The sequence below is a fragment of the Cryptomeria japonica genome, chromosome 7 (genome assembly GCF_030272615.1).
Source record: "Cryptomeria japonica chromosome 7, Sugi_1.0, whole genome shotgun sequence".
Classification (NCBI taxonomy): domain Eukaryota; kingdom Viridiplantae; phylum Streptophyta; class Pinopsida; order Cupressales; family Cupressaceae; genus Cryptomeria; species Cryptomeria japonica.
Window position 1 is genome coordinate 716,423,399 of NC_081411.1, and position 16,671 is coordinate 716,440,069.

The window sequence follows — 16,671 nt, forward strand, 5'->3', positions numbered from 1 at the left end:
ATTAATTTACGAAACTATCAAGGGAATGTTTGTTCTGTTTTATGGCCAATATGCCTGGAAAACAAATTCATTACAATGTAAGATAAAACCCTGATTTTTGCTGTCCCAGTAGTTGAAAAAAATCTGCCAACTGCGAATTTTAATTTTTTTGAAAAAAATTACTGTTCACGCGGTACTGTAGCAATCCGTACGGCAGCACTATTCACGTGGTACTGTTCACGCGGCACTGTAGCAGTCCGTACGGTGGTTCTGTAGCGTTTACTGTAGCGCGGGTACTGTAGCAGCAATTGTATTTTGAAATGATTGCTTCAATTCTGATTTTTAATGGCTGCCAAATGAAACTGTAGGTCTACAATTAATATATATTCGAAAATCTGCATACCCTAGATGTCTTCCCTTCTTTTTAAAGCCCAAACAGAACTCCAGAATGAAGCTCTCCTGAAATGCCAAATTTAGTGGATATTTCACCACCTCAAATGGTTGCAACACTGAAGAATTGTCGCTCTCCAATGGCTGACTGAATCAGAAACCCTTGGCTTCTTCTCCCAAGTTCATAACAAACAAATATCAATTCTCTGGATGGATGATATAAAAATGAGCTCTTAAGTCCCTTCTTATTCTTTCTTATGAGAGCTCGAACACTTTCTTGGCCAATGTGGGATTAAAGACATATTCACACATTATAATATTAAAGTGACTTTATTATTATAAAGTTACTTTATAACTTTATAATAACATTAAAATATTTAAATAAATCACTTAAGTCACTTTTAATTAAATTAATTAAATATAAAGTCACCTTTTTAAATTTTATTTTATTTAATGACTTAATAAGAAATTAATTTAATCAATTTCTCCTTATTTCTCCACTTAGCCTTCGGAGAATGTAAAGGCTAAGAACTCCAATGAGATGCTAAAAAGGTGGGGACATTACAGATCCGTACACAGCTTTTGAGCCTGCTTGTTCTAACCGTACGGGTCCCTTACCCACCTATCTAGACCGTGCGAAGTCGTGTTACCTGGTTTTATGTGTATTTGAACCGTACAGAGTCATACAAGCTCCCCTTATCTACCCACGCTGGTCATACGAACTCCTTCCTGGCTCGTACAAATTCCTTCTTCCTGGCCACCTTCGTCGTATGGGTCTGTATGAGCTCGTACGAACTCCTGTCTGATGTTTGCCTTCAGTACGGGTCCGTACATGTACGGTTTTATCCTCGACCAATCTGTTCTTCGTACGAGGTGGTACAATTTCTGCAAGTCTCTCCAATCTCTAGCTTGTACGGGTCCATACACCTCTCTTCCGTTGTGCACTTTGTACGGAATCGTAAGGCCATCCTTCCTTCGCCGAGATTTCGACCTCCTAGTTGTGCATGTTCACCGTTTGTACAAGGTCTTACGATGGCGTTTGTATCACCTGTGCGGATTCCTTGCTTTCCTTCACTTCCCTTCGCCTTCCCATTCGCCTTGCTTTGATATGAATGGCCTCGTAAAGAATTTTATAAGATTCCTTCCTTTTCAGGGTTAGGGTTATAATCATGTACTTTATTAATTTTTTATTAAATATCCCTTTTTTTGCCTTAGTCAATTTTTCTTTTCTCAACATTAATATTTCTTTCATTTCTTTTATTCTTTTAATCACTTTTGACCTTTCCCCTTTATTTTTTATTATTTGTCTTGCTTTTTCTATTTTTAGTATTCTCCTTTTAAAATATCCCTTTAACTTTTTCAATTGGCGAGAATACTTAAATTTCAACCTCCGTACCTTTAATTTGTTGTGGTACCTGCGGACTCGATTTCCCCATGTACTTGTTTTAGTGCTTTTGGCCTTGGGGTGTATCACCCCTTCATTTTGTGCTCTTTCGGTCTTCCTTTGTTTACACAGCTTTGCCTTGTGTGTACGACATTTCACTCTTCTCCTTGGTTTTACCTTGTTGTCCACTTCTTTCTTCCACTTTTTACTTGGTCCTTCTTCAGCATCATCCCCATTCTCCATTTTCTTCTTTACCCCAGTGGGATCTTCCTGAGGTCTTACTCTGATCTCCGAGTCATGCAGCCATGCACATACATGCGGTAGTCTCCTGTAACACTCCTCGGGGCAACACGTGCCCACATATTCCAGGTCCCATATTTTGTCCACCAATGGTGTCCGTCCCACTCCTTTATAGCTTCCATCTACGTACCAACCTCCGTACTGTTGGTACCATGTCACTTTCTCGTCATCCACCTGCGGTGGGCCCGCAGGGTTAGGGATCACCCGGTAAAGTGCATTGGGGCCTACTTCTTGCTCGCCAGGTTGTAATGCTACCACAAACAAGTCTTCAGCTTTTAGTACCATTTTCAAACACGGTCCTAAGGTTGCACCGTACTCCAAATCTACCTCTTCTTCCAAGTCGACTGGCTCCTCTTCCTTCTCGGCAAGTTTTGCCTTCCTTTTAGCCTCTACTTCTTCATCAATGTCGTATGCAATATAGCCTTCGCAAAATCCTTCGTATGGACCTCTCTTCCTCCAATGCCCTGTGATCCTTATCCATACGGCTGGATCATCGAAATAGGCATTTGTAAGGTGCTTGTGAATTCTAGGTACTGCAATGCCTTCGACTTGTTTGGGCACAAGTCTTTCTTCAATGAATGTGAGTGGCTTGGCCCAATCCTCATCGTGCCGGTAACATTCTGCCACAATCACAGGATCTTGTTCCACTTCCTTGCTTCGTCCGATTATCCAGTCTCCCTTCGTGGCATATCCCAACATGTTGACTAACACAATTGGTTTATCACGTTCCTGATAGGGTTTCAACTTTGAGCCGTTCACAGGGTCTCGTATTGGGTTGTCATCCAAGGTGGAAAGTTTCACTGCTCCATTCTTCCCCACTTCTTTGATTTTATAGGGCCCCAACCAACGAACTTTGAACTTCCCAGGTCGAAGTTCGTTGCGGCCGTTATATTCCAAAACTAACTGTCCAGGACGGAAGTTTGTCCATCAAAGGTGTTTGTCGTGCTAGTACTTTCACCGACGTTGGGCCACTTCCGTCACCCACAATGCCATTATCCGACCTTCATCTAATTTGGTGAGGTTCATGAGACGAGCACTTAGACTCTCCTCATACCCAAGTCGGTTATCCACGGCAATCGGTAGGCTTGGTACAGTATATTCTACAGGTACCACGGCCTCTTGGTCATACATGAGCTGGAATGGAGTGTGGCATGTGGTTACCTTGTACGTCGTACGGTACGCCCACAGTACTGCCGGCAATCGTTCCTCCCAATCCTCCTGTTCCATTCCACATGATTTGTAAATAATAGACACTAGCACTCTGTTTGTTGCCTTTGCTTGACCATTCGCTCGAGGGTAGTACAGGCTTGAAAGGTTGTAAAAAATTTTGAATTCTACTGTCATCATTCGGATCACTTGATTGACAAAGTGAACCCCCTACTCACTTGTAATTTGGATAGGAATCCCGAACCTAGTCACGATATGCTCGTATAGGAACTTTGTCGTACTGATGGCAATGTTGTCTGGGAGATCTCTAGCTTCCGCCCACTTGGTCAAGTACTCTGTGGCAACCACTATGTACCGGCAACTATGCATGTTACTCACTTTAGGGGTCCCACAAAGTCCAACCCCCATCGTTCGAACAACTCCTATGGTTGGGAAGGGAATAGGGGCATAAAGTCCCATTTGAGGGGCTTCTCGCACGTTGACATGTGTCACACTAAATGTAATGTCCCCTACCTGATCTATTTCAATATATTAAAATTGATTGATATTCTTCAATTAGTTATTAACAAGTGCTTATCTATTTTCCTCATTCGATGATTAATATCATTATTAATATAGTGCTACTACTTCAATTTTAAGGGAGAAGCGTTTACGTATGTTACCAAAGCGCTTAGAGACCAACTACTATAGGTTCCCTCAAAGTTTACAGATCCAAGCCCTTACCTATCTTGGGTCTATACCCTCAAGGCTTATGGGTCGCTGATCCCCACCCTATCTTGGGACTTAACCTATTGCTTGGATTTAGACTGCCCCTCTTTGGAACATCTCATCCCCATCTTAAATATTGACAGTAAGAACATGATTTAGACTATAAGTACACTAACTTCTAATGTATTATGAATATTTATGATATTAAGTATGACTTTCATACATATTGCAGTTTATAACAATATTATTACTAGATTCTGCATAACAACTTTATCAGGCTTCATATACTAAGCATACATATTACGCACATCCCCATGCATACCACCAAGAACAAAAATGTTACTGCCTGTAACTTGATAACAATTCTGATCTGATCTGATCAATGGTGATGTCACTAGATGCTTTTGATTCCTTCCCATTATATCTTTCAATGTGAGGGAGAGGTCACACCTCTTCATCATGTATGCCCTTTGGCAAGAGACATACCCTTTCACCATTAGCAAAGAGTGCAACTCTTCATTATTTCTACCATTTGAATGGGACACAGCCTTTCATAATCAGATCTGCACCTATTATTTAAGTCAGATCTGCACTTCTCATTTCCAAATTATCCCCCCTCTCAAATGAGGTTCTCTTCTCCCTTTTATATCTCATTGTTGAGGGAGTCACAACTTTTCCTTTCATGTCTTTTGACTTTTCACTAACTCAATTAATTTTTAATTAATCATATTTAATTATATTATTTTATATTTTAATTTAATTTTTAATGTTTTAATTTTATTATTATCATTCATTATTAAATTCTATTTCAAAGTGGGGACGTTACACCCAACAACCCACTCACGCCTATCGGTGTGCAAGGTTGGCCACCATAGCCCTGCAAGTAGTATCTTTCGTGTCGTGGCATCAAGTCCCATTTGACCTCCAGCAAGCCCATCATGTGCCTCCTTCAATACCCTGGGAATTTCTTCTTCCATGACGCATCGTCAAAGGATTTGGTCAGGCCACATCTTGTACAGTAGGCCATTTATCAGCTGGAATGTTTTGCTTTTTAGTGCCAATTTACGGCATTCCCCTGGTGGCATGTCTCGTGGAAATGTCGAAGTAGACAAATACTAGCCAATATTTTCGTACCATGAGGGCAACACTGCTATTTGAAACAAATGTGCGTCCGAAGTCTTCGTTTACTCCTTCGGGTGGTTCCCTGGACTTGATCCTCGACAGCTGATCGGCGATGACATGGCTCTTCCCCGGCCATACGATGATCGTGAAGGTGAATTCCTGGAGTAACAACAGCCATCGACTCACTCGGCCCTGAATTATTGGTTTATTGACCAAATACATTAGGGCCTAATGGTCCACATAAAAGGTGAACGGTGTTGAGAGGTGGGGGATTCTCTCTCAAATGCCAAGGATGTGATAAAGAACGTAATAGTTCATATTATCGGATGGTAGGCAATTTGTGTGGAATACCAGGAAGAAGCATAAAAAAATGCCCTAGAAAAAATGGTGTGCCTATACCACAAGAGACCGTGTTAAAATATATTAGGGAGCGTGAAGAAGCAAGAGAGAAGCTTGTGGATTAAATTAAACCGTTTCCAAAAAACAAAGGGAATGCAGCCCCTATCTAATCCCAATATTGTAGTAGAAAACAACCCATTTTTTTCCACAACTGGGCTTGAAAATGAAGCACCCATTGCACGCAAAAGATCAAAGGGGCCTTTAAAAACTGCTTTTCAAAATGAGAGTCGAGACATTGCCAACCAAGATGTAGCAAGATGCATATATGCAAAATGGGTTGGCTTTCAATGTTGTTCACTCCCCATATTGGAAAATGATGTTGAAAAGTGTTAGTGAAGCTCCACGAGGGTATAAGGGCCCAAATTATGAGAAGGTACATGAAACCTTGTTGGAAAGAGAAGTGAAGGGGACTGAAGATCCATTGAAGCTCATAAGGGATTCATGGGCTGAGATAGCATATCCATTGTTTCAAATGAGTGAAAAGATTCCAAAAATCGTAAAATCGTCCCTTGATCAATGTCATAGTGGTGTCCCCTAAAGGGGCAATATTTTTGAAAGTTGTAGATTGTGAGGGCCATGTAAAAGATGGGCAATTTATTGCAAATATTCTCATCTTTGCCATTGAGACAGTAAGACCTCGTAATGTTGTTCAACTCATAACGAACAACACAAAGAATTGTAGAGCTGCTAGTTTGATGGTTGAGGAACACTATCACCATATCTTTTGGACACCTTGTGTGGTCCATTCACTCAATCTTTTGCTACAAAAGATTGGGAATAAAATTGATTGGATCAAACAAGTGTATGTAGAGTCTGAGGACATCTAGATGTTCATCACAAACCATCACATGTCTCAAGGGATTTTTAGATCTTTTTCAAGTTTGGAGCTATTGAAGATAAGGGAAATAGTAATTTAATTTTTTGTTTTTTGATTTTTTGATTTTCAATGTTCATAATTGATTGTGTAAACTACAATGTGTATTCTTCTTTAAAGTTTGTCTTTATTTTTTGATCATTTTGGATTTAAGTTCTATTATAGGTTGATGAGACCCGTTTTGCATCTAACACAATCATCTTGAAATGACTTGTGAAAGTTAGAGAGGCACTTTTTAATATGTTGATTAGCCAAAATTGGGCTATTAGGAAGCAAAGTAGCATTGGGAGGGCAACAAGAATTAGGCAAAGGATATTGGATGACTCATGGTGGGATCTTGTGAAATATCTCCTTAGTTTCACCAAGCCCATTATGAGCATGATTCGCTACACTAATATGGATAGGCCTTGCATTGGAGAGATTTATGATGGCATTGACTAAATACTTGAGCAGATGAAGTGCATCATAAATGCAAAAGAGCAAGACCCCGAGGAGACTTACTTCAAACAAGTGCAAGCAATTGTCGTAGAAAGGTGGAATAAGATGACCACCCCTTTACATCTTCTTGCCTATGCCTTGACACCAAAGTACTAAGCAATCAGTTTCTTGATCAGCCAGGAAAGCTTGCACCATGGAGAGATTTAGAAGTGGCTGATGGGTACAAGGCAGTATTCCTTAGACTCTACCTTAAAGATGATGTGTGAGATGTTATTACAAATGAGTTCATAGAATTTGTGAACACAAAAGGTCTAAGTATTGATGCTCTTCGTCATAGATTCAAGAAGGATGCTCATAGTTGGTGATACTTCCATAGCACATGCTTCCAAAACCTACAACCCCTTGCAGTCAAAATTTTATCACAAGTTTGTTTAATTAAATTTATTTTATCACAAGTTTTATTTATAGTTTACTTAGTCCTCATAGGTTGCTAGTAATTTTATAAATTTATAACTTTAATTGTTTACTTTGCCTTCATAGGTTGTTAGTTCATCTGCATCAGAAAGAAATTGGAGCACATATTCTTCATCCACTCAATAAAGCACAATAGATTGCAATCAAAAGGAGTGGAGAATTTAGTATATGTGCATTCCAGCTTGTGTCTTCTTTCACACGACCAACATGACTACAAGCAAAGGGAATTGAAGATGTGGGAAATAGAGCCAAATCATACTAACTTGGATGCTTCCACTTCTCAGCTTGTTGCATTTGACGACTCAAAAAGTGAGCACACTAATAGCGCAAGTGCAAGTGGCATTGGCATTGGTTCATCTAATCTGAATGTCAATGATGAGGAGGATGAGAATGATGAGAATAATGATGTTGATGAATTAGAGAATCCATTTGATGATTAAACTTTAAAAATTAAAACTATAGTTCCAATTGTTAAAACAATGATACTTGAACTCGATATTAATATTTTGACATTTTGATATTGAACTTGATGTATATGATGGTATGATCATTATGCTATGTTTACAAGTTTATGTTGGTTTTGTTGTTTATATGATGCTATGTGGCATTCTAATCTTAATAATTCATGCTTCTAGGCTGCATATATATATGTATATGTACAATGTATACATATATATATGTATATATAGATATGTATGTATGTATGTATACATATACATATATATATATATATATGTATATGTATTGTTTTTGTAATAGCAAACCCAAACCCCTTTTCAAATTTTTGTCATACCAATATACCGGGTTCTCAATGTTGAGACATGGACCAGCTAGGACTCGAACCTAGGACCTTCCATACACTGCTGGAGTGCTCTACCACTAAGCTACTGGCCCCTCTTGGACCAATCCATCATCGGTCCAGGAGTGGCTTATTTCCAACACCAACACCCCCCCTTAAGCCACACCTCTTGTGTGCTTGGGGCTCCTAGCCTGGACCTAGCTCTGATACCATGTTGAGACATGGACCAGCTAGGACTCGAACCTCAGACCTTCCATACGCTACTGGAGTGCTCTACCACTGAGCTCTTGGCCCCTCTTGGACCAGTCCATCGTCGGTCCGGGTGTGGCTTATTTCCAACACCAACACTCAAACCCAAACCAATGCCAGAACCTAAACCAGCAACATAGCCTAACCCTAATCATTAGCCCACGGGAATCGACTAAATAGGCTAACAACTCCACCATGTTGAATTGGCTTAGTAAGGGAGACATTACATCATCTAAGACAGGTTGAAGAAGTTTTGGGCATCCTAAAACCACAATCATCATTTACAAATGAGACCAAATGTGACTAATTTTTCACTTCCCTTTGTGCTTGAGTGTGATGCTTCAAAGTAAGTGATTAAAGCCATAGTGATGCAAAAAAAGCACCCAATTCTTTTTGAGAGCCAAAAAATTAAGGAAGCAAAAAAAAGGTTCTCAATTTATAAGGAGATGCTAGCCATCATGCATGTATTATCTAAGTTCAGCGAGCGATTCTAAAACTAAAACACCTTGAGACAACTCCCGTATCACAGCCGTATTTGAAGCAAGTCAATTCTAGAATAGCTCATACAATTAGTGATATCCCACCAGGTAGACCTCCAGACAGAGGGATGAGCACATAATAGACTTGGGGGAGGGGGCCAAACTAGTGATGATCACTACTTACAAGCACCCAAAGCGACTGAAAGATGAAATTGAGAAGACAATTAAGGAGCTGCTAGCTATGGGGCACATTACGCCAAGCAAATCTCCTTTTGCTACATCCCTAGTTTTGGGAAAGAAAAAGGATGGTAACCTTCAGATGTGCATTGATTACAGGGCCCTGAATAAGAGGACAATTAAGAACAGATATCCCATTCCCCGGATTGACGAGTTGATAGATGAGCTTCACGATGCTTACTACTTTTCGAAAATAGATTTGAGATTGGGGTATCACCAGATCAAAGTTAGAGAGCAAAACACTGAAAAGACAGCATTTAGATGCCATTGTGGCCATTTTGAATTTGTGGTTATGAAATTTGGGCTAACCAATGCCCCCACTACATTCTAGGCTACTATGAACAGGGTCTTTTAGCCACAGTTGAGGAGGTTTGTACTTGTCTTTTTCGGTGACATTCTAGTGTACAACAAAACATGGGAGGAGCACCTTAGCCATTTGGATACAGTGTTGGGTATTCTTGATAGGGAATCCTTGTATGCCAAGGAATCCAAATGTGATTTGGGTATGGCGGAGTTGTTGTATTCAGGCTATATCATTAGTGTAGAGGGAGTGCCGATGAATCCTGACAAGATCCGAGCTATTATTAAGTGGCCTACCCGAGAGAACCTCACTCAGCTCTGCAGATTTTTGGTTTGTGTGGTTTCTAATGCAGGTTTGTCAGTGGTTCCTCACGGCATGCAACATCACTTACGGTTTTGATGAAAAGGGGGCCATTGTTTGGACTCCTGAGGCACGGGAGTGTTTTGAGAAATTCAAACTTTTGATGACTACATGTCCAGTCCTTGCATTACTTGATTTCACTAAGCCCTTTGAGCTTCAATGTGATGCCTCAGGTGAGGGCATTGGTGCAATGCTTATGCAAGATAAGCACCCTATTGCTTTTGAAAGCAAGAAGCTTAGAGGACCTGAGAGGAGCTTCAGTATTTATGACAAGGAGATGTTGGCCATCATGCATGCATTGGCCAAATTCAGGCAATACCTTATTGGCAGTAAATTCAGCATTAAGACTGATCATAACAGCCTGAGACATTTTCTAGGACAGCGAGATCTCAATGATCATCAACAAAAGTGGGTTAGTAAGTTGCAATCATATGAATTTGACATTGTCTATGTCAAAGGGACACACAATGTTGTTGTTGATGCTTTATCTCGCCGACCACATTTGAGTTCCATGGTTGAGATTTCAAAGGATTGGAGACATCTGATCATAGCAAAGTATGCCAAAGACACTTGGGCTTCGGGCATTGTTGAGGGTTCAGTGCAGGACAGCAAATACACAGTTGTGAATGATCTTATCATTTACAGGGGAAGAGTTTTCTTGACCCCAGGATCAGAAATGAAGAGCAAAGTGTTGAGGGACTTTCATGATGCACCCATGGCAGGACATCATGGATATTTTAAAACTTATAAGCAAGTACGGGAGCGTTTCACTTGGAAAGGTCTTAAGTCATATGTTCTTTGGTATGTGAGAGAATGCCCTATTTGTTAGTAGAATAAACAAGAGCGTACTTATCCTTCAGGGTTACTCCAGCCACTTCCAATTCTTGATAGGAAGTGAGAATGTTTGTCTATGGATTTCATTACGAGCTTGCTGAAGGCCCAAGGTAGAGATTGCATATACGTGGTTGTCAAATGGCTCATTAAGTATGGCCACTTCTTCCCGATTACAACCACATTTTCAGCTGCACAAGTAGCAGAGTTGTTCTTTCGCAAGGTATTCAAGTTACACGGCTTACCTCGAAGCATTGTCAGTGACAGGCTAAGTTACCGGTACTTCCTAGTTTGCTCCCAAATCCGGATACGATACGTATTGGATTCGGATTCACCATGGAATCCCTGTGGATTCGGACAGGGTACTTTTTTTTTTCACCTGAAACGTATCCGCGTTTTTAGACACGAATCCCGACGCACCCGATGTAGACGTGGCGATTCCGTAGGGTTTCTTTGCCGAATCTGCACGTGCACAAATCTCGAAGGTTTTTTCACATCGTTTTAAACCCTAAAATTAAAAAAAAAAGAAGAAAACATTCCACGAAAGCGCAAGAGGAGGGCACGGGAGCCACGAAAGCATAGAAGGAGGGCACGGGAGCCACGAAAACACAGAAGGAGGAGGCCGCCACGGGAGCCACGAAAGCACAGAAGGAGGCAGCAAGAGGCACGAAAGCACAACAGGCGCGAAGGAGCCACGACACAGGACGCGCGAAGGAGCCAAAACGAGAGGCACAGAGTTCCGCCATTTCGAGCTTGCAGGTAGGTTGTTAAATTTCGAAATTTTTATAATAGTTTGTTAAATTTTTAATTTTTATTATAGTTTGAATTTATTAATTTTAAATCACTTAATAGTTTGTTAAATTAAAAGTTTTAAAAAAAAAACTAATATAAATTAAAAATTACAATTTTCCATTTTTAATTTTAAATAATAAAAGTTATAAAACTATTTTGCTAGGTTAATAATATAAATTATTAACCTAGCAAAATAGTTTTATAACTTTTATTATTTAAAATTAAAAATGGAAAATTGTAATTTTTAATTTATATTAGTTTTTTTTTTTTAACTTTTAATTTAACAAACTATTAAGTGATTTAAAATAAACAAAGTTCAAACTATAATAACAAATTATAAAACTATTTTGCTAAATGTTAAATATATAAAATTAAATTTAATAATTTATTTAAAATGAAAGTGAAATTATTATAATATTAATTATGAAAGTAATAACAACATTTAAATTTTTACAAACTTCTAAATTACACAATAAGTCATTAAATATACCTATTTAAAATTTTAAAATAAATTAAATAATAAAACTATTTTGCTAGTTAATAATTTATTAATTATTATTATTTTAAATATGTTTATATAAGTCATTAAATATACCTATTTAAAATTTTAAAATAAATTAAATAATAAAACTATTTTGCTAGTTAATAATTTATTAATTATTATTATTTTAAATATGTTTATTTTAGTTAAAATAAACATATTTAAAATAATAATAATTAATAAATTATTAACTAGCAAAATAGTTTTATTATTTAATTTATTTTAAAATTTTAAATAGGTATATTTAATGACTTATTGTGTAATTTAGAAGTTTGTAAAAATTTAAATGTTGTTATTACTTTCATAATTAATATTATAATAATTTCACTTTCATTTTAAATAAATTATTAAATTTAATTTTATATATTTAACATTTATAATCTATTGTTTAATATTAAATATTAATAATTTTTTTTTTAATTTGTTGTAGAAATCATAATGGCAACGACTACTAGCTCTACTCCTCAAAGCTCTACTCCTCAACGGACTTTCAAAACTGACCCAAATTCACCTTTATGGAAATATGTCAAAATAATAGACCAAGTAAAAGGTGGTGGAACATTTTTATGGATATGCAACTTCTGTAGTGTGAAAAAAACTAGCTCCTACAGTCGTGTCAAAGCCCATTTTTGTGCCATTCCCCAACAAGGAATCAAACCATGTCTAGGAAAGGATGGAAATGGGATGTCACCTCAAGAAATAGCAGGATATATTAGAGAGCAAGAGGAAGCAAATGCAAGAGTTGGTCGTGCCTCAAACCATCCTTTGTTGACAGGAAGAGGAAGTAGATCAAAGAGGCCCCCTACTTCTCCATCTTATAGCGATTTTCCTGATATCGTGGTAGAGAGCCACCCATTCTTGGACCCAATTAGTGAAGAACCTGTTATTGTGAAGAGAAGCAGGGGACCATTAGAGAGAGCATTTAAGAATGATGCTAGAGAGATTGCAGATCAATCCGTTGGAAGATGTCTATATGCAAACGGTTTGTCATTTAATGTGGTACGATCACCATATTGGCAGGATATGTTGAAAAAGGTAAATGAGGCTCCACAAGGGTACACAGGGCCAGGTTATGAGAAGGTGCGTAGCACCTTACTAGCAAAGGAGGTAAAAAACATAGACAATGCATTGGCTCCCATTAGAAATTCATGGAAACAAACAAGGGTGTCCATCATTTCAGATGGATGGAAGGATACCAAAAATCGGCCATTAATTAATGTAATTGCAATGTGCCCTAAAGGGGCAATGTTTCTGAAAGCTGTGGATTGTGAGGGACAGGTGAAAGATGCACAATTTATTGCTAACATCCTTATACAATGCATTCAGGATGTGGGACCTCAAAATGTTGTCCAAGTAATAACGGACAATGCAAAGAATTGTAGAGCTGTAGGTATGTTGATTGAGACACGGTTTGAACACATATTTTGGACACCTTGTGCTGTCCACTCTCTCAACCTCATGCTACAAAAGATAGGCAGGAAAATAGATTGGATCAAACAAATTTATGTTGAGGCTGAAGAGATCCAAATGTTCATCACAAACCATAACATGTCACAGGCCATTTTCAGATCATTTTCACAGTTGGAGTTGCTAAAGGTAATTGAAACACTTCGATTTTTAAAATCTACATTTCACTTTGATGGTTACTTAATTTTTATTTTTTTATCATGTCTTCTTTGTATTCTAATTTTTATTTTTAATTTTTGAATAGGTTGCCGAGACCCGATTTGCATCCAACACAATCGTCTTGAGGCGACTTGTGAAGGTGCGACAGCCACTTGCTAGCATGGTAATTAGTCAAAGTTGGTCCCTATGGAGGCAATCCAATACTGAAAGGGCAGCAAATGTAAAGCGCATGATCCTAGATGACACTTGGTGGGATCGAGTGGAATATCTTTTGAGTTTCACTGAGCCCATCATGAGTATGATCCGTTATACTGACATGGATCACCCATGTTTGGGAGAGGTATATGATGGCATTGACTCGATGATTGAGAAAATGAAAGCCATCATCAATGCAAAAGAGCAAGATCCCAAAGAAACTTTCTTCAAAGAGGTTCAATCAATTTGTGTTGAGCGATGGAACAAAATGACCACCCCACTACATCTTCTTGCATTTGCATTGACTCCCAAATTTTATAGTGATGAAATGCTTGCTAAGCCATCAAGGGTACCACCATATAGAGATTCAGAAGTCAATGAAGGGTGTAGGACAGCACTTACTAAACTCTTCCCAGATTCTGAAACGGAGGATTTAATGACAAGTGAGTTTGCTGATTTTGTAGCCTCCAATGGTCAAAGTGTTTCCGCTCTCCGTGACAAGTATAAAAAGGATTCTCATGCTTGGTGGTACCTCAATGGCCATACATCACCAAACCTTCAAACTCTTGCAATCAAAGTTTTATCGCAAGTAAGTTTCTTAATTTTTATTGCTCTCTAAATTTAGATTTTTTACTATTTTATAATTGTCACCCTCTCACTTTGTGTCAATTATTCAATAGGTTGCTAGTTCCTCTTCATCTGAGCGAAATTGGAGCACATACTCCTTTATCCACTCAGTGAAACGCAACCGACTGGCAGCAAGTAAGGCAGAAGAGCTCGTTTATGTGCATTCAAACTTGCGCCTTCTTACTCATAAACAAAATGAGTATAAGGATGGGAGCACAAAGTTTTGGGATGTAGATCCAGAGCGAACTGATTTGGATTTTTCAGCTGCCACACAATCTTTACTTTCTGGGGAGTCTGATAGCCAATGTGCTGCTAGTGCAAGTGGCAGTGAGGCTGCATGTGGTTCCAGTACTCTACCTACATCATCTAATGTCAATGATGATGTTGATCTTGATCTTCCTAGTGACCCATATGATGCTATTGCTGATTATTAGTTGTGTTATTTTATTGTTGAACGGTTGAGCCAGTGAACAATGAATTTGATATCTATCATAACATTCAAAGTTTGTAATTTTGTTATAGACTTATAGTTATATCAATATGAATCATATATGATAGTTCCAAGTTTTGTTTAGCATATGGATGATATGTGGGATTCTAAATTTAATTTTTGTTTCTACTTATTTATATTAGAGTGTATATATGTATATATTTATGATTTTTACATTTTTTTGTATTGGCGTACCCATACGTACCCAGGCCCCCCTAAAAAAAATGGTGTACCAGCGTACCGTACCCACGTACCCGTACCGGCAACTTAGGTGACAGGGATAGTCAGTTCATGAGTCATTTCTGGCAGGAACTCTTCAGACTTTATGGATCCAAGCTTACTCCGAGCACTAGCTACCACCCACAGACAAATGGCCAGACGGAGATTGTAAACAAATGGGTGGAGGGATGCCTCAGAAATTATATAGCTGGGCAACAAAAGGCATAAGTGAAGTGGATTTATCTTTGTGAGTATTGTTATAACACTACTCGCCATATGTCGGTCCAAATGACACCATTCATGGCACTATATGGGCATGAGGCGCCTAGTTTCCTTGATTTATTACTGAGTGACAGTAGAGTACCTAGCGTTGGGGATCTTTTACAAGAGAACCATGACATTATGAGGGCTCTTAAGGAAAATATTCAAAAGGCACAAAAACAGCAAAAGCAATGTGAAGATAAGAAGAGAGTTGAGCGATCCTTTGAGGTAGGGGATATGGTGTATCTAATGCTACAGCCCTATCTCCGGTTCACTTTCAGGAAGAGTGGTGAAGAGAAACTCAAGCCACGCTACTATGGACCATTCAGAATTATCAGACGTGTGGGTGAGGTGGCTTATGAGTTAGAGTTACCAGCCAACAAAAGAGTACATAATGTCTTTCATGTGTCATGCCTCAAGAAGGCGTTGGGACATCGTGTTGTTACTTCTGCAGTTTTCCACCCCTGGATGATGAGGGGAAACTGATTTTAGTACCTGAGGCCATCTTGGATGTCAAAGAGAGGTAGTTGTGGAGGCGGGTCATCAGGGAATATCAAATTAAGTGGAAGGATTTGCCAGTAGAGAATGCTACTTGGGAGAGTGAGGAAATTTTGCAACATCCCAAGTTGAGATTGCTTGTGGACAAGCAATTTCAAGGAGGACGGACTGTGATGTCCCCTCCTCGTTAGACTTCAGCTTTCAGCAAGATTAGCCTATCAGTTGACCCTCGTAGGCTAATAGGGTTGGATAGAGGGTCCTTTGTGGCAGAGACCTAATCAATGAATGGGCTATTTTCCTACTCCAAAGCTCAGTAGTTTCAAACTTGGCATTTGTATGGGTTTCAAGGCTCAGTTTCTCATACTTATTATTTATAGTAAGTCTAGGGATGATTGAGAGGAACCCTTACTATTTTTAGTACGACAAACGAATGTGCAATGGATGCGATGGTTGACCCCCTGGTTCAGACGGAATTAAGAAATGAGTATTCATGGAGTTATGCTATTTTAATATTAAAAAAAATAATACTTTATTAATAATTAATCATTTGAGGCATATTATAAAATAATGTTATAATTGCACTTTAAATGAAAGGGTCAAGTCATCATTAAAAGGGGGCCATAATATTTAATTAAGTGTGAGCGCCTATCCCAAGGTGATGAGATATTAAATATTGAATTGCAAAGTTCAAAACTTTTAAATGCTCATTAATGTGCTTTTTGGAGGAAATCAACCTCTTCCTGGAGTTATATATTTTTTGCCTTGGGAATTGATTCATTCATTCTATTGAGCATTTTATTTCATGAATTGTGTCTATGAGAAGAAGCCAAGGGCTTCTGTCTTCTACGAGCCATTGGAGAACGTCAATTCTTCAGTGTTGCAGCCATTTTGAGGTGGTGAAGTATCCATTGAAAGTAGCATACAGGTGAGC

General features: G+C 38.6%; 2 protein-coding genes across 5 annotated transcripts in view; one reads left to right on the forward strand and one right to left on the reverse strand.

Moving 5' to 3' along the window:
• LOC131040251 (NF-X1-type zinc finger protein NFXL2) overlaps positions 1-16,671 on the reverse strand; it is a 185,177-nt gene that overhangs the window by 150,923 nt on the left and 17,583 nt on the right. The window lies entirely within an intron of this gene.
• On the forward strand, positions 13,457-14,735 carry LOC131040252 (uncharacterized). The gene is made up of 2 exons (XM_057973146.2): positions 13,457-14,234; positions 14,326-14,735. The coding sequence occupies exons 1-2, from the start codon at positions 13,611-13,613 to the stop codon at positions 14,704-14,706; spliced, it is 1,005 nt and encodes a 334-aa protein (XP_057829129.2). The 5' UTR covers positions 13,457-13,610; the 3' UTR covers positions 14,707-14,735.

Coding starts and splice junctions, on each gene's coding strand:
- LOC131040252 (XM_057973146.2), top strand. CDS start 13,611: ATGGTAATTAGTCAAAGTTGGTCCCTATGGAGGCAATCCAATACTGAA. Junction 14,235..14,325: donor CAATCAAAGTTTTATCGCAA/GTAAGTTTCTTA, acceptor ATTATTCAATAG/GTTGCTAGTTCCTCTTCATC.